The 19318-nt window shown below is 39.6% G+C and overlaps 1 protein-coding gene across 1 annotated transcript in view; it reads left to right on the plus strand.

The window, feature by feature from the left end:
- PLD5 (phospholipase D family member 5) overlaps nt 1–19318 on the plus strand; it is a 420765-nt gene that overhangs the window by 231275 nt on the left and 170172 nt on the right. The window contains exon 3 of the mRNA XM_049868546.1: nt 5239–5407. Coding sequence (XP_049724503.1) covers nt 5239–5407 — 169 coding nt within the window. The remainder of the gene's footprint in view (nt 1–5238; nt 5408–19318) is intronic.

The following is a 19318-nucleotide window of genomic DNA, read 5'->3' on the forward strand; positions in this document are numbered from 1 at the left end:
GACCAAGCAATGTTTAGTTCTGTTATACATAAGGTTACCATAGTTGGAGCCCACTGCGATGGCCCTATTAGCATAAAATAACAAAATCTAATGGCAGGTCTAATAATTAGCATAATTTCAAAGTATTGGTGAATCCTTGGATATATCAGCAATAACTGTAACACGGTATGAAAATATCTCTGATTCTTAATGTTGTCAAAATTACTGCCAATATTTCTGTGGTTTGTTGTCTGTGTTCATAACTGAAGGAAATATTAAGTTTCAGTTAGAGTTTAAGGACAATAATGATGCAAGATCCCAGTTTGTAGATCCTCCTGAATACTACCCATGGATCTAGGGTTTGGAATACCAAGTCTAAAGTTTTCCAAAAGAGATTGGGAATCCTACTGCAGTGAGTTTACCAAACTGTGTGGTCTGAGGGCATGGTCCTCCACAAGGCTGCTCTCAGACACCAGCCACAAGTTTGGGGGTCCCCAGTCCACCCTCACTTCTGACCAGCTGGCCACAAATTCAGGGCTTCCCATGACCACCTACAGGTTTGGTAATTTGCTGGTATAACTCACAGAAGTCAGGGAAGTTCTACACTTACATTTGTATTGTTGTAAAAATAAAAATCAGAACCAGCAAAGGGAGAGACATATAGGATCTGGGAGGGTTCCAAACGGGAAGCCTCCATTGTCCTCAGGGACCCATCACCTTCCCAGTGTCGAAATGTGACAATTCTCAAAGAATCATCCACCCAGGAAGCTCACTCGAGCTTCAGTGTCTAGGGTTTTTGTTGGGGTTTCCTTATATGGACATGATTGATTGAATCATTGGGCATGTGATTGAACTCAATCTCTAGTTTCCAGTCCCCTCCTCAGAGGTTGTGCTGATATTCTGTGGCTCAAAGCCACAACCCTTCAATCACATGATTGGTCTTTTCCATGTGGCCTGCTTTCCCATCCTGAGTCACTTGTTAGCATAAACTATCAGGTGTGGCCCAGGGACCCACTGTAAATAACAATGACAAACCCTCACTCAGGAAATTCCAAGGATTTGGAGGTTACTTCTTTTTTTTTTTTTCTCACAAATTGGGGACAAAGGCCAGCCAAACTCCTTATTACACCCTTACCTTATTTTTGCGACTAGCAGAAACCATGGGGGATGGAATGAAAAAGGTCCATGTGGAGCCATCTACGATTATATGATTATTCTACATCTCTCATGTCATGGGAACCCTGGTGGCGTAGTGGTTAAATGCTATGGCTGCTAACCAAAATGTCGGCAGTTCGAAGCTCTATGGTGTAGTTCTACTCTGTCCTGTCCTGTAGGGTTGCTATGAGTCGGAATCGACTCGACAGCAATGGGTTTGGTTTTGTTGGCCTCATGTCGTATTTTATCCGTGCTTCTTGAGTGCACTGTCTTTCTCTGCATGTTTTTTATATTGAAGTAAAATTGAGACTGGTCAGTTCTTTTTGTCAGCAGCTGTTGTATTTTAGTTTCGTTGGCAGGATTCTTTTTTGTTTGTTCCATTGTTTTTTAAATATATTCATTGGCTGAAGGGGAGGCTGAAACTGCCTTGTCTAGGGTCATTTATTCAAACATTAACATAGATAATTAGACTTAAATGTGAATAGAATTAAAACACCCCAACTTCAACCTCTGTAGCATTGCCTTCAAGGTTGTGACCAGTAGATAAAATCATCTCCTTTCTCCACCTTTTTAAGCTCTCCTGCCTTGGCTCCCTGAGCTCTGTGTTCTCCTGACCCTCTTCTGGTTTTTCTGTCTCTCTGAGCCCCTTCTGAATCCTCTCATCTTTATCACACTTTCTACCAACCAGAAAAACATAGGCATTTCCTCACATCGGGGTCTGGTCCAGTTTTCCCTGGATTATTTTTCTTCCTTGCTAATCTCTCCCAATCCCCAATTTACTTCATTTTCCATGTTTCTCATCAGTTTTAATGGACCCACCATTTCTCAGTTCAGATTTTAGCAAGCCCAGCAGATACTCTTTGAACACTCGCGGTGTGCTAAGTATTATGTTAGATGCTGGGAAAACAATACTGAATCAATGGACTAGGGCCCTGCCTTTATACATCCCACAATCTATCAAGGAGAGTCAACCTTGAACAAGGAATTCAAGGGGGGAAACAGGAAGCTTTAAGCAAGCAGGCAGAGTGTTTAGGTTTATGATTTTAAAAGATAAATCTAACTGCAGTATGGAAAATGTTTTGGAGAGGGGCAAAAATCCATGTAAAGGAACAGTTGGAGGTGATTATAGTAGCCCAGTTAAGAGAAGATAGGATGGCCCGACAATAATATCTCAGGGTTGTGCTTGACTCCTATCTTTTCCTCTTACCTGCTCCTCATATCCATCAAACACTAAATCTTTAAGACTGGTTCTAAAATTTCCATTACATGCATGCCTCTTTTCATTCCCATTTATCCTAAGTTAGTCTCCCTCTTTTTCTTTCCTGAATTATTGCAACAGGCTCTCCACTGATATATTAACTTCTAGTCTCCTTTAAGCAGTCCTGGTGGAAACCCTGGTGGCACAGTGGTTAAGTGCTATGGCTGCTAAGCAAAAGGTTGGCAGTTTGGATCTACCAGGCACTTCTTGGAAACTCTATGGGGCAGTTCTACTCTGTCCTATAGGGTCACTATGAGTAGGAATCAACTTGAAGGCGCTGGGTTTGTTTTTTCAGTTTCAGTCTCCTTTAGGAAACCCCGGGGGTGTAGTGGTTAAGAGCTATGGGTGCTAACCAAAAGGCCAGCAGTTTGAATCCACCAGGTGCTCCTTGGAAACCCTATGGGGCACTTCTACTCTGTCGTATAAGGTCGTTATGAATTGGAATTGACTCGACGGCAATGGGTTTAGTCTCCTTTAAGTAGTCCTGGTGGCACTCAGCTTTTAACCAAAAGGTCAGCAGTTGGAACCCATAGTGGCTTTGCTGGAGAAAAGACTTGTCTGTCTGCTCCCATAAAGATTTCAGCCTAGGAAACCCTATGGAGTGATTTTACTATGTCCTGTAGGGTCGCCACAAGGTCTCTATGAGTCGGAATCCACTCGACAGCGTGTAACAAAAACAGTTTCCCTTTTCTTCATTTTGATATGTATACATTGTACTGCCTGAATTATCCCCTTAAAATATGCTTGGTTGTTCCCAAATGCATCACAGTTAAGTCCATACTCCTCTTTCTTGTCATAACCTTTTCAGTATAGTCCCTACTTACCCTGAAAGTCTTCCCCACCATCACGAGCTTTCCTCTAGCCCCCATACTTCACGCACCCTTCAACTCCCCAACCCCCAAATATCCGGACACACTATTGTATTCTACAAGCTTTTTTCCTACTTTCACAACTTTTTCAAGCTCCTCTTTCTACCCAGTTTACCCATGACATTTATCTTCCAGCTTACCCATAAATTTTCTATCTTGGAAGACCCATATCAAGTCTCACTTTCTCTAGTCCTAGATGCCCCCAACCAGAATTAATTTTCTGCCCATGTTCCAGTGGTACTTTTGATGATGTGTTATCTCTCTAGTTACAACTTCTTACTCCTTTTTCACTGTTTCTTAGAGATGCTCCCACTGCTTTATAAATTCCTGAGGACTAGGGAGATGTGTCATGGTCATTTCGGTATTGCTTATAGTGATTTGTTTGTACTGTGCTCAACAAAGGGCTCAACAAACCTCAGAAAAGATTGCAGGTGGCAGGGTGTGATTAGATCCCAAAATTGTGAATCTCTATGGTTCACACCCAAAGTCCACCTGGGCATTGTAGGTTCATTAAATAAACAAGAACATTTTACTAGCAGTGCTGTTGTTGTTTCTAAACTGGCTAGATGGAACAAACCTCAGTAGGAGCAACGGTATACAGTTTTATCAAAAAGTGCTGGATTCCACGTTGAAAGCTGAACTTCATTCATTGAGTATTTATTGAGCCCTAATTATATATGAAGCCCTGGTGGTGCAGTGGTTAAGCGCTTGTCTGCTAACTGCAAGGTTGGTGGCTCAAACCCACCAGCCACTCCATGGGAGAAAGAGACATGGCAGTCTGCGTCTGTGAAGATTAAAGCCTTGGAAACCCTATGGGGCAGTTCTACTCTGTCCTATAGGGTCGCTATGACTCAGAATCAAATCCATGATATTGGGTTTGGAGTTTTAATTATATATCAGACACTAGGGATGCATTGGTGGCACAGTGGTTAAGAGCTCAGGCTACTAACCAAAGGTCAGCAGTTCAAAACCACCATCCGCTCCTTGGAAACCCTGTGGGGCAGTTCTGCTCTGTCCTACAGGGTCACTATGAGTCAGAATCGACTCAGTGGCATTGAGTTTGGAGTTTTAATTATATATCAGGCACAGGGATCTCAGCTATGAATAAAACACATCCCTGTTCTGGAAACACTTGCTGGTATCTTCTATAAGAGTTTGGGGTTTTTCTGACCAGGAATTGCAGGAGAATATACATTTATTAAACTGGAAAAAATTGTTCACATTTCACCTTGCTAACTCAGAATTGAAAACAGCATAACCTTAGAGCCAGACACAGTGTTATCTTGTCAGTATAAAAAAAAGTATAAGAAACAAAAACAAATTTATTAGAATATTGCTGTTTGTGGTTTATTTAGTGCTCAATTATTACTGTTATTTCACATGCTCCTCACCTTAGCCTTCAATATGCCCTGCAACAGGCAGGTTCTTATAATTTTCTTCTCAGTGTCACTTTACACCTTATGCTGGGAAGCATCTCTAGACATGTTAAGTAATAACAGTAGCATTTACTGAGTTCTAATGTATTTTTTTTTTTTTTTAATGTATGCCCAACAGAGAGAGTAGAGATAGGCAAAACTTTATTTATGGTCTCTAGTAGCTCATGGACTGGGTTTTTTAGTAGCTCATAGTTGCTGTAGGAATAAAAAAAGGGAGGGGGTTATGTTACTAAAATAAGATGCTTATATACAAGGTTCTGATTTTTTTCGACTAGTTGAAACTGGACATTAGGGATAAATACCAAGATTTCCTAAAATATAACAGTTAGTTGTAGAAAAAGGAAACAAACTCTCAAACCATAGTAGATTAGTATACGGGAAATGTAAGAGGCCTTTGGTGGAAAATATAAGAAATGAGGAAAGTATATATCAGAAATAGTAAAGAGAATGTTTTTCAGATGTCTTTGTATGCATATATAAAGATCTATGGCTTCAAATTTGACTAGATTTTGTTTGTCTGTTTTTCAAAATCTTTTCTAAGAATTGCCCTGGTGGAAAACATTCCTGAAGGCCTTAACTATTCAGAAAATGCACCATTTCACTTACCACTTTTCCAAGGCTGGATGAATTTACTCAACATGGCCAAAAAGTCTATTGACATAGTGTCTTCCCATTGGGATCTCAACCACACTCATCCATCAGCATGTCAGGTAAGCTGCATCCTATACGCGTGTGATGGTCTTATGTGTGTTTTACACGCTTGAGTATTTTTGTCTTCCACTCCTCAATCTCATTTTTTTTTTTTAATCTACCCTCACCCCATAGAGCATGTACATCATTATACTTCTGTCCATGTACCTTCGCTAATCGTATGTTGCTCAGCTCCTACCAGAATGTCAGGCTTTCAAGGGCAAAATCACGTTTCAACTTTGCATACAATAGGCTCGAGGCACAGCATCGCTGTGTTGTACAGTTTCAGGTGGCACCATTCACATCAGAGTCTCCATTGATGGCATGCCCCAGCATTGTACTTTGCGCAGCCTGTGAGGTTAGAATTGTAATTCTGTAACTGCTTGCTGAGGCATTCATCTGTTCAATTGGAGTTATAATTTGCCTTTAGGCTACAGAGTCAACTTTGTAAAATAGTGGAATCCCATTTCCCAGTATAGCTGTATATTCTTGGCTCTGTCATATTTGGATGAATAGGAAAAAGAACCGTGCTAATTATAAAAAAAACAACCTTTAGAAAGCTGACTAAATGATCTAATCAATTCCAGAGAGAAAGGTCCTGAATATAAGAAAACCTTTCCAGTGATCTTTTCTCTGCTGTGTGTTTCTATGGGTTGCACCGCTGTAGTTTACACTGACTAGCCAGGCTACTCTAGCCAAGCGTACGACCATTGGCCTATAAATAAATGTCCTACTTGGGTCAAGGGTAAAAATCAGTTTGTCTCTTTGTACAGAAAATGTGCTGGCACCTTGGTGCTTTGAAATGTATTATTCAATTTGCTATTTTAAAATAAAAAGATGCTATAAGTCAGGTGAAAACAAACAAGGAGACAAATAAAACAACAACAAGGCTGTACTAAAGGAGAATTGAATGTTGTTGTTGTTAGGTGCTGTCGGGTTGGTTCCTACTCATAGCGACCCTATGCACAACAGAACAAAACACTGAATAGATTTATTGTGATCTGTACTTCTCCACTTGTACTGATTGAACAGGTATTTCAGGAATCTCGCTGCATAATACACGTTATCCAAAAACTTAGTGGTTTAAAAAATAGCAATCATTTATATATTTGTGATTCTGGGCGGGGTTTGACAGAGATGACTTAGCTCTACTCCATAAAGTGTTGGATGGGGTGACTTGCTGGATGATCCAAGATGGCGTTCCGCACATATCCGGCAGCTCAGGTGGAGTGGCTGGAATATCTGGGGGCTGGTTAGATCTCTCTCTCTGCATATAGTCTCATCATTCTGTAGACTAGTCTGAGCTCTTTACATGCTGGCTGGAGCCTAAGAGAGCTAAAGCAGAACCTATGAGGCCTCTCTAAAACTTGGGGTTGGAAATTCCAAAATGTTGCTTTATTGGTCAAAGCAAGTCACAAGTTTAAGATAGGCAGAGAATATTGTATACAGGAACGAGAATTGTTAACAGCCATCTTTGGAAATAATATGCCACAGTCCACCCTCTAGGCATAGTAATCTGTATGTCTTCCAAATGCAGTGTATACTCTCATCATCCCCCAAAACTTTCATTCCATTACAGCAAAGGCTCAATCCCTAGGAACTTTTCATCTGCATCACGTCTGGATCTAAATGAGGCTTCTTATGTGCAAATCTCTTCATTTGGAAACAAAGTATATGCACTCCATAAACACACACATACTCCCAACATACAATGGTGTGACAGGGATAGAATAACTATTTTAGACACTTCTGTTCAAAAGAGGAAAAACAGAGAGTGCACATCAGTCATTGGTCCAGCCAGGCACATGTCACAAATTTCTCTAAGTGTAGCACCAGGGAATATTTCTAGATAGGACTGGGTTCTTCTGTCTAGGAGTATTTTCCTAATCCATTGTTCTCAGAGGCCCTTGGCCTGACCTCCGCATTATTCTTCCTTGTCCATAAGAAATGGCCAATGTTTGCTTCTGACTTATTTCTTAGCCTGTTTCCTGCCAGTAGAAATTTGAGGCCTCAGAGACCTCTTTTCATTTCAGATCGTCTCTGTCATTTTTTAGTCCAAATGATACAACTCCTTAAAAACTTTGTAGACTTTCTATGTATCAAATTATAATTCATTCTATTAGTAAAAAGTCACATCCACAAAGATCTACAGACAAGTCTTTCTCTACTTTGGACTGTGACTCAAGGTGTTGGAGAACATAAGCCTTAAGTTACTAGGAGCCCTTTTGTCTGGCTGGGATGGTCTAGGAGGCACCACTGTAAGTCTTTCAGAGATCTTAACAAGGGGTCTTACAGCCACACCCTTGATTTGTTCTTTATCCTGAGGCCAGTTGTTAACTTAAGAATATTCTGACGAATTGAGAGACTGTCATAGACTCTATATTTTCTCTAAATTCTTCATGGAAATCAAATAATTCTTTATATAGATCATATTTTCTTTTTTTATACCACCGTATTATACGCCACTAAACTTGTGATATTCTGCTGAATCTACAAGTTCATTAATTATATTTTCTATCTTTCATGTTACCTCATGCAATAGTGTTGCCAAATACATTGCTATTACACAATATGGATCTCCATTTCATGCTCTCTCAGCCATCGCTAACAGCGGAGACTCTCTAGCCTCTACCACCACCAAGTCCCAAAGGCAGTGCTACATGCCTTAGGTTTGGCTACAGCAGTACCCCACTTCCAGAACCAGTTTCTATTTCAGTTATCTGTTGCATAGTGATTAAGAGTTAGGCGCTCAGAAATACTTGAAAATGTATTGAATGAATTGGTTAACTTGAGAATAATTTAAGATGACTGTCATTAATGTGAAAAGAAGGTAGCACTTAGAAGCTTAGTTTACGTCACTCTAAAAATTGGCCTACTGCCAACAAATAGAATTTTTTAAATTTGCTGCCACTGACCTGACTCTTATTGAAATCACAGGACAACCCTCTTAGGAGACACCAGTTTGAATGAATGATCTTCTCACAGAGCCATACTGCCCTGCCAAACCTCTGCCACACCCCTTTGCTGCCTTTCATTTTCTAAACAACACCAGACTCCTCTACAGTTTCAAACCAACTGTTTTTCTGAGGTTTTGAACCTAATTTCATTTTGCCTCTTCACAAGGGAGAAATCTACATTTGCAGAAATGAAGACTAGAGGGCCTTTATCTGCTTTGGATATTAAATGGATTCAAGCCAACTGTGAGGCTTATTTTGTGAACTCCCCCACAGAATCATGCTCTGTGGTAAATGTTGAACCATTGGATGGCAGAAGGTTAAAAACAATGCTTGGGCATTTCCTATACAGGGAACATAGTGGATGTTCTCCTACCCTCCAGTCCATTAGTGGCCTAGCGGCTGCCAATGCATAATTCCATGCATTGGTCTCCACTGGCCAGGCACCAAGCATGGACTGGGGCTTTTAAAGAGAGGGCAAGAATGTGGATAAGAGAGTGTTTTTGTGCCTTATCTGCTCCCTTTCCCATTTTCCCCCACTTACCCCCTCAATTTCCAAAACAATATTCTCAACAGGGCTTAGAATGTAAATGGTCCAGGGGAACTTGTCTAAATATCACATCTTTTGACTGTTGAAAGATTATTTTTAAAGAGCTAGGTCCCCCTTCTTCCTGTCCTCCCGCCATGCCTGTGTGATGGTCATCATACAGTGATCAGGAATGGAGAAAGGAAAACAAGTGCGTGCTGCCACGTTGTTTTCTTTGGGTGCAGTTTAAGCACCCATATCCTGTTCTTTTTGGGGCACAACTAAACAAGAAGGCATTGGGTGAAATTTGGTTTGACTTAAATGTTACCTGATTTTATCTTACTAATGGAATAGGAAATTCAAGACTCTACCCAACATTTCAAGCATTGGGCAAACCAATCTTTGGCCCTGTAAACAAGCTTTTATATTTACCAAGGCTTTACAAATATTCGGATGTATTCACTGATTGGCTTATTGCACACAAAAAAATGCTAGGAAGAAAATCCACACCCTAATTACTCAAGTGAGCCTCGTTTACATTTTCTTTAAGATGTTCTGCTACCAAATACTGTCACTCACATACATGTGCGATAAAAACCGACTCGAGTTCCCACACTTATTTTCCATTAATGCATTTCTTGAAGGAAATATTTTTATTTGACGGAATAGAGAAGTCAAATGTGTCATTTACTTCTAAACCAGCAGAGCCTGAAAAATCCTAAACAGAAATCATAAGTGGCACATAGATAAACAGGAACTACAATTGAAAGCGGCATGTCTATTTGTTAAAATGAGGTTGTAAGCAAAATGCACCAAAGAAAGGCCCAGCTCAGCAAAGAACAACCCCAAGTGTGCGTAAGCATGGTGTATCTCTGTGTCGTCTCTTTCTTGAGAGTGAGCGATGGCTGTCATTAACAGGAATGATGGATACCCACTTTTTCCCATTTGCATGGAATCAGACACATTCATTAAAAAGGTATTTTTATTAGTGGCTCCCAAAGGGTTGCAGTTTTAATTCCTACTCAGTCTTTCCTACCTCCGCTGTGCCAATAAGCACTTTGTGTTGTCAATCTCTTGGTGTTTGTTTCCTTCTGTGTTAAAGAAAACTGGACTGTGACCCTCTGTGTCAGAGGTCTACATTTCCATGGCAACCTATTTTCAGATTTAATCAAAATACATGGGATCTTAGGCTGGGTTCTCTAGAGAAGCAAAACCAATAAAATGTATAAATATATATATATATATATATATATATATATATATATATATACTGAGAGAGATTTATATCAAGAAAATGGCTCACACCGTTGTAGAGGCTGGAACGTCCCTAGTCTGTGCATCAGGATAGAGGCTTCTCCTGATTCATGAAGCTGCAGAGGTTGGTGAACCCAAGATTCGTAGGTCGGAGAGCAGGACTCTTGCTCACAGGCTGTGAAGATCGATGAATCCTAAGATCAGCAGGTAAACTGCTAGCTCAAGTGTCAAAAACCAGAGGTCAGATGACAAGAGGCAGCTGCAGGATCCAGAACAAGCCAAAAGCCTTGGCAAGGCAAGCAGGAAGGAAGTAGGTGACAGAGGGTAGAGAGATGAAGGCTGAAGGGGTGGTGAACTGCCACAGGCCCTGCCCCGACAGACCACTCAGCAGATTCCATCATGGAAATGATCACATATCACATTTCAACAGGGAAGTGATCACAAACATTATTCAACTGCCAAAACACTGAGATTCATGGTCCAGCCAAGCTGATGCACAATTTTAAACATTGCATTTTTTTTTTATTTGGATAGGCAAAGGTTTTTGTTTCTTTCTGTCCAGATGATAAGTTTAGACCCTGAAATATTGAAATTTCTAGGACAATTTGATTGCTAATTTATGGGCTAAAATGATGGTAATTTATAAATTCAGACTGTTCAGGACAAACCAGGAAATGTGGCTGACAGAGGCTTATTAATGGAGCTACCTAATTCTTTGGGTAAAAGAAATCCCAATTTTCCATGACTTCACTGTAAGGAATCAAACAAAATACTTGATAAGTCTTACAACTGAATCTTAAAGAGATGTATGTGTGTGAAGTCAATTAGTTACTCGTCTACACTGAGCCATGATTGCCAACTGAAGATACATCACAGTTGTTTAATTTTGCAGCACTGTGAAGTTTTAAAAGGAACAGTATTTGTTCAGTTTGGTGAGTAACATGTATGAAAGAAAGCTCAACCATCCAGCAGCTTACTTTGGCAAGCATAAGCCAGGATCCTGTGAAGAACAGAGTATGTGGTAGGCAGACTCTTCAGAAAGACTGTAGAAATGAGCCAGGAGAGTAGTTTAGATTTCCTTTTACCTGCTTTTTAGCTGTGTGAACTTGAGAGGGCACTAAGCTTTCTGTGCCTCAGTTTTCTCATTAGCAAAAGCAGGGCAGTAACAGTAACTACCTCTTAGGTTGTCCTATGGATTAAATTAGTTAAGGTCTGTAGAGTCTAGAACAGTGCTTGACAACCGTAATGCCTATATTATCATTAGTGTTGTTATCATTTACATTCACTTATTTGTGTGCACACTGCAACTGTAGTTCAAGTCAGTTTAATTCCACCAACAAGTAATAAGCTCTTATTGTGGGCATTACAGTGTGCCAGAAACTGGAATGGTTACTGTGTAGAATTAAAAAAAATATGGCGACCCCATATGTGTAGAGTAGAACTGTACTCCACAGGGTTTTCAATGACTGATGTTTTAGAAATAGATCACCACAGCTTTTTTCTGAGGTGGCCTTTGGTGGACTTGAACCTCCAACTTTTTGTTTAGCAGCTTAGGGATTCCAGTAAAATTAAAAGGGGGACATAATTTCTACAAATGTGGAACCCTGGATAGATAAGAGAGATTAGGCAAATTATCACTGTCTATTATGGAATCCTGATTTTCTCTTGATTTCTTAATTGCAAGTCTTTACAAGCGCACAAAGAGTCTTGCTCTCACCCATCTGCTCAAGCAGTTTTTGGTTAACTTCACCCATCCAGAAACTTCGTGAAGTAGGGGGCAGGGGGCCACTTCAGTTTCGGTAAAAATGTGTAAGGACTCACTCCCTTTTACTACCCCAAAAGCAAGCTCTGTTCTCTAAGCTTCTATAAGCTTAAGAATACCTTTTGACCTCTCCATTCGTCTTGAAATTCTTGACCTATCAACATTTGGCAAAGTTGTTATCTGATGAGACTGTTACACATTTGATCTTAGAGCATTGCCACTTAATGGAAAATAATCTACAACTCCAGTCTAGATTTACTGAGGCTGCTTATTTGGCTCAATTCAGAATCAGTTGTCTTGTTTATAGTCAGTCTCAGGGCTTAGTTTTATAGGAAAAGCAAATTAGCATCCTTATCAGGGACGCATGTACTGTAGTGGGAAGCCCATAGGGTTGGAATCAAACAAATTTGGTTTGACTAGTGCTCTAGTATTTAGTGGTCACATTGGGAAAATGCCATAATCCCTCTGATCCTTAATTTCCTCATCTGTAAACAAGTATAAAACCTAAAAAAAAAAACTATTGCCATCGAGTCTAGTCCAGCTCATAGCAACCGTATAGGACAGAGTAGAACTGTCCCATAGGGTTTCCAAGGAGCAGCTGATGGATTCGAACTGACATCCTTTTGGTTAGCAGCCTGACCTCTTAACAACTGCACTACCAGGCTTCCATAAACAAGTATAGTAATGCCTATCTCATTTGATTGCTTTGTGAATGTGACTAGATAATATATGTAAAAGAACAAATATGAAACTTTAAAAGGATAGTTGCTGTTTTCATGTGTATCTTTGTTTTTTCTAGCACAGGACATTTACTTTCAAATGATGCTTTTTTTATCCTTAAATTCTTCATTAAAGTTTTTTTTTTTAATTATGATGAAAACGTACGTATCAAAACAGTTCGCCAATTCAACAATATCTATATGTAAAATTTGTTGACCTTGATTACATTCTTCATACTGTACAACCATTATCACTATCCTTTTCTGAGTTATTATACCACCATTAACATAAATTCAATACTCTGTAAGCAAAAACTACCTCTTCCCCCCTTCCTCCCATGCTTGGTAACTATTAATAATTTTTGTTTTGTCTATATTTGCTTATTTCATGTAAGTGAGATCATTTACTGTTTGTCCTTTTCTCCATTGCTGCCAAGCGGATCCCAACTCATAGCGACCCTATAGGAGAGAGTAGAACTGCTCTATAAAGTTTCCAAGGCTGTAATTTTTATGAAAGTAGACTGCCACATCTTTCTCCCGAAGAGCAGCTGGTGGGCTCAAAATGCCAACCTTTCAGTTAGCGGCTGAACACTTAACAACTGTACCATCAGGGCTCCAGTTTTTCCTTTATGACTGACTTATTTCATTCAACATAATGTTTTCAAGGCTCATCCATGTTGTAGCATTTATTGGGACTTCATTTCTTTTTATGGCTGAGTAATATTCCATTATATGTATATAAGGAGCCCCAAAGCACAATGGTTAAGCTCTCAAGAGTTTAACCAAAAGCTTGGCAGGCAGTTCAAACCCGAGTGACTCCACAGAAGAAAGACCTGACGATCTGCTTCTGTAAAGATTACAGCCAAGAAAACCCTATGGAGCAGTTCTACTTTGTCACATGGGGTTGCTATGAGTTGGACAACACAACAATAGATGAAAGGATAAACCAAATATATATATATACACATATATATATATGTTTTTGTTCTTGGACATTTCCATTGTTTCCATCTTTTGGCTATTAGGAAAAGTGCTACAATGAGCACTGATTTACAGGTTTCTGTTTGGTTCCTACTTTCGCTTCTAGGTATATACTAGGTTTGCTGGGTCATATGGAAGTTCTATGTTTAACTTTTTAGGAACTGCCAAGCTGTTCTCTACAGTGGTTATACTATTTTACATTCCCACTATCGATGGATCAGGGTTTTGGTTTCTCCACATGCTAGCCAACACTTGTTGTCTTCTATCTTCTTGGTCATTACCATTCTAATGAGGGTGAGGTGATATCTCATTGTGGTTTTGATTTGCATCTCCTTAATGACTTGAGAATCTTTTCACGGTGCTTGTTGGCCATTTGAATATCTTCTTTGGGGAAATGTCAGTTCAAGTCCTTTGTCCATTTTTTGATTAGGTTGCTTGTCTTTTGTTGTTAAGCTGCAGAAGCTATTTATATATTTTGGATATTAGACCTTTATTGGATATATGATTCCTGAATATTTTCTCCCAATCTGTAGGTTGTGTTTTCACTTTGTTGATAAAGTCCTTTGATAAAAATGAGTATTTAATTCTTATGAGGTCCCATTTATCTATTTTGCCTTTTGCTCCTTGTCTCCTTGTCTTTTGCTCCTATATGGCAATACATTGTTAAAAACTAGGTCCCACAGCCATTCCCCTATATTTTCTTCTAAGAGTTTTATGATTTTAGTTTTCACATTCCACCACTCATATGTCAATTTGTCGTACCGAGGTGGGGTGGATTGCATGTTGCTGTGATGCTAGAAGCTATGCCACTGTTATTCCAAATAACAGCGTGGTCACCCATGCTTGACAGATTTTAGCAGGCAGAACTTCCAGACTAAGACAGACAAGGAAGAAGGACCTGGTGATCTACTTCTAAAAAAAAAAAAAAATGACCAGTGAAAATCTTATGAGTAGCAGCAGAACATTGTTTGATATAGTACCAGAAGATGAGCCCCTCAGGTTGGAAGGCACTCAAAATATCCTGGGGAAGAGCTGCCTCCTCAAAGTAATGACAGATGAAGTCAAGCTTTCCAGACATTCGTTTGCTAATGTGTCACTACTCCAAATGAGAAGAAACAGCAGCAAACATCCATTAATAATCAGAACGTGGAGTGTACAAAGTATGAATCAAGGGAAGCTGGAACTTATCAAAAGTGAAATGGAACACTTGAAGATAGATATTCTATGCATTTAGTGAGCTGAATGGGCCTGGTATGGGCCATTTTGAATCACAGTCATACGGTCTACTATGCCAGGAACGACAAACTGAAGAGGAACAGCATCGAATTCATTGTCAAAAAGAACATTTCAAGATCTATCCTGAAGTACAACCCTGTCAGTGATAGAATAATATCCATACACCTACAAGGAAGACCAGTTAATACAATTATTATTCAAATTTATGCACCAACCACTGATACCAAAGATGAATAAATTGAAGTTTTTACTAACTTCTGCAGTCTAAAATTGATCATACATGCAATCAAGATGCATTGATGATTACTAGTGATTGAAATGCAAAAGTTGGAAACAAAGAAGAAAGGTTGGTGGTTGTTAAATATGGTCTTCGTGATAGAAACCATGCCAGAGATCGCAAGATACAATTTTGCGAGACTAATGACATATTCATTGCAAATACCTTTTTTCAACAGCATAAATGGCTACTGTACACATGGACGTCACCGGGTGGAATACACAGGAATCAAAACAACTACATCTGTGGAAAGAGACGATGGAGAAACTCAATATCATCAGTCAGAACAAAGCCAGGGTTCTACTGCAGAACAGACCATCAATTACCTATAGGCAAGTTCAAGCTGAAGTTGAGGAGAATTAAAAGAAGCCTACGAAAGCCAAAGTTCGACTTCGAGTATATCCCACCTGAATTTTGAGACCATCTCAAGAATAGATTTGACGCATTGAACACTAATGACTGAAGTTCAGATGAGTTGTGAGATAACATCAAGGACATCATCCATGAAGAAAGCAAAGGGTCATTAAAAAGACAGGAAAGAAAGAAAAGGCCAAAATGGATGTCAGAGGGGACTCTGAAATTTGCTCTAGAACGTAGTGGAAGGAAGAAATGATGAACTAAAAGAGCTGAACAAAATAATTCAAAGGGCAGCTCAAGAAGACAAAATATTATAATGACATGTCCAAAGACCTGGAGTTAGAAAACCAAAAGGGAACAGCATGCTTGGCATTTCTCAAAGGTGAAAGAACTGAAGAAAAAATTCAAGCCATGAGTTGCAACCTTGAAGGATTCTATAGGCAAAATAGTGAACGACGCAGGAAGCATCAAAAGAATATAGGCAGAATACTGAGTCACTGTATCGAAAAGAATTGGTCAATGTTCAGCCATTTCAGGAGGTGGCATATGATCAAGAACCAATGATGTTGGAGAAAGAAGCTCACGCTGCACTGAAGGTTTGACAAAAAACCAGGCTCCAGGAATTGACAGAATACCAGTTGAGACGTTTCAACAAACCAGTGCAATGCTGCAAGTACTAACTTATCTATACCAAGAAATTTGGAAGACAGATACCTGGCCAACCAACTGGAAGAGATCTATATTCATCCCCAACAGGATGTGGGTGATACAACACACTGCAGAAATTATCCAACAGTATCATTAATAGCAAAAGCAAGTAAAATTGTTTTGAAAATAATTCAAAAATGTTTGCAGCAGTACATTGACAAGGAAGTGCCAGAAATTCAAGCTGGATTCAGAAGAGGACGTGGAATAAGCAATATCATTGCTAATGTTAGATGGATCTTGACTAGAAAGCAGAAAATACCAGACATATGTTTCCCTGTGTTTTATGGATTGTGCAAAGGCATTCAACTGTGTGGATCATAACAAATTATGGATAACATGGTGAAGAATAGGAATTCCAGAACACTTAATTGTGCTGATGAGGAACCTGTACATAGACCAAGAGGCAGTCGTTCGAACCAAACAAAGGGATACTGTGTGGTTTAAAGTCCGGAAATGTCTGTCAGGGTTGTATCTTTTCACCATACTTATTCAATCTGTATGCTGAGCAAATAATCCAAGAAGTTGGACTATTTGAAGAAGAATGGAACATTAGGATTGGAGAAAGACTCGTGAACAACCTGCAAAATGCAGATGACACAACCTTGCTTGCTGAAAGCGAAGAGCACTTGAAGCACTTACTGATGAAGATCAGCCTTCAGTACGGATTATACCTCAACATAAAGAAAACAAAAATCCTCACAACTGCACCAATAAGCAACATCATGATACAAGGAGAAAAGATTCAAATTGTCAAGGATTTCACTTTACTTGGATCTACAATCAATGCCCATGGAAACAGCAGTCAAGAAATCAAATGATGTATTGCATTGGGAAAATCTGCTGGAAAAGACCTATTTAAAATGTCAAAAAGCAAAGATGTCACCTTGAAGACTAAGGTGTGCCTGACCCAAGCCATGGTATTTTCTATCGCATCATATGCATGTGAAAGCTGGACAATGAATAAGGAAGACCGAAGAAGAACTGATGCCTTTGAATTGTGGTGTTGGCAAAGAATATTGAATATACCATGGACTGCCAAAAGAACGAACAAATCTGTCTTGGAGGAAGTACAACCAGAATGTTGCTTAGAAGCAAAGATGGCTGGACTTCGTCTCACATACTTTAGACATGTTATCAGGAGGGTTCAGTCCCTGCAGGAGGACGTCATGCTTGGAAGAGCCGAGGGTCAGCAAAGAAGTGGAATGAGATGGATTGACGCAGTGGCTGCAACAGTGAGCTCAAGCATAACAATGATTGTGGGGATGGCACAGGATCAGGCAGCATTTTGTTCTGTTGTACATAGGGTCACTGTGAGTCACAACCAACTCAATGGCACCTAATGACCACAACAAAACAAGAATCGATGCCTTTGAATTATGGTGTTGGTGAAGAATATTGAATATACCAAGGGCTACCAGAAGAAGGAACAAGTTTATCTTGGAAGAAATACTTCCAGAATGCTCCTTAGAAGCGAGGTTGACAAGACTTCATCTCATGTACTTTGGGCATGTTATCAGGAGGGACCAGTCCCTGGAAAAGTACATCATGCGTGGTAAAATAGAGGGTCATTGAAAGAGAGGAAGACCCTCAACGAGAAGAATTGACACAATGGCTGCAACTATGGGCTCAAACATAGCAAGGATTGTGAGGATGATGCAGGACTGGGCAGTGTTTTGTTCTGATGCTATGAGTCAGAACCAACTTGCTGGCACCTAACAACATTCTTCACATTTAGGTCCTTGTTCCATTTCCAATTTGTTTGTGTGTACGAGGTGTGGGTCCGGATTCATTCTTCTGCATGTGGAAATCCAATTTTCTCATAAGCATTTATTGAAATACTTCTTCTTTCCCCATTTAAGGATCTTGCCACCCTTGTGAAAAATCAGTTGACCATGGCCAAAAAAAAAAAAAAAAAAACCCTGCTGTCGAGTCAATTCTGACTCATAGCAACCCTATAAGACAGAGTAGAATTGCCCCACAGGGTTTGAACTGCTAACCTTTGAGTAGCGATGGTAGCACTTAACCACTGTGCCACCAAGGTTTCCAGTTGACCATAGCTGTATGGATTTACTTCTGTATTCTCTGTTGTATTTTACCAGGCTTTTTAAATTAGTGTAGTTTTAAAGTATGTTTTGAAATCAGGAAGTGTGATTTCTACTTTTTTCTTCTTCAAGATTGCTTTAGCTACTTGGGGTCCCTTTTCCACCCATATAAATTTGAGGGTTAGCTTTTACATTTCTGAAAAAAAGGCTGTTGAAATTTTGATGAGAACTGCATTGAATTTATAGATTGGTCTGGGTAATGTTAAGCCTTCCGATTCATGAAGGTGAAATGTTCTTCTATTTATCTAGGTATGCTTTAATTTATTTCCATAGTATTTTGTAGTTTTCTGCGTACAAGTTTTTACCTTCCTCTGTATAAATGCTGCTGCAGTAAATATCTTTGTGTGAAACATTTTTTTTTTTTTCTTTTTGCTCCTTAAGATCAATTCTCAGAAAGAGAATTAGAGGGTTAAGGAGCCTGAGCTGCTGTCTTCAGACTTTGGGTTTTTTAGGGTGCATAAAAAGCGCCCACATGATTACTTCCTGGAGGTGCTGGATCTTGATTTGGGTACTTTTAATTTTTTTTTTCTTGCCTACTTGCTCTAGCTAGGGTCACTTACTCTTTGCATAATCTTATAGCAGGAATAACAGTCTGCTGCCCCTCAAAGTCTCACCTTCTATTAAATGAAGCCAAGATACTGCCACCCAATATACCAATTCAAATTGTTCTTTGGGTTTAGGTAAAACAAATGGAGAAAGAAAAGTATACATATTTTTATAGTTGACTCTCTTCCTGCCTCTCCCAAAATGTTACTTTTCAACCATGACTGCCAGTCAGAATCGCCTGGAGAACTTTGGAAACTAGAATCTCCTGGAAAGGTCCATCCAAGACCAATTCAATTAAAATGTTTGGAGAGGAGCATTGGCTTTGGTATTTTTTAAAAGATGACTAGATGGTTCCACTGGGCTGCCAGGATTGAGAATCAGTGCCTTATACCATGCCAGGCTAATAAACAGATTTGAATTTTCTGGGTTTCAAGACAGGGCCAAGTCGGTCCCTTCCCCCACCCAGTTTGTCAATCTAATTTTGCCTGTTTCAGTTTAATCCTCTTTAT

This window comes from Elephas maximus, chromosome 24 (genome assembly GCF_024166365.1).
Source record: "Elephas maximus indicus isolate mEleMax1 chromosome 24, mEleMax1 primary haplotype, whole genome shotgun sequence".
Taxonomy (NCBI): Eukaryota; Metazoa; Chordata; class Mammalia; order Proboscidea; family Elephantidae; genus Elephas; species Elephas maximus.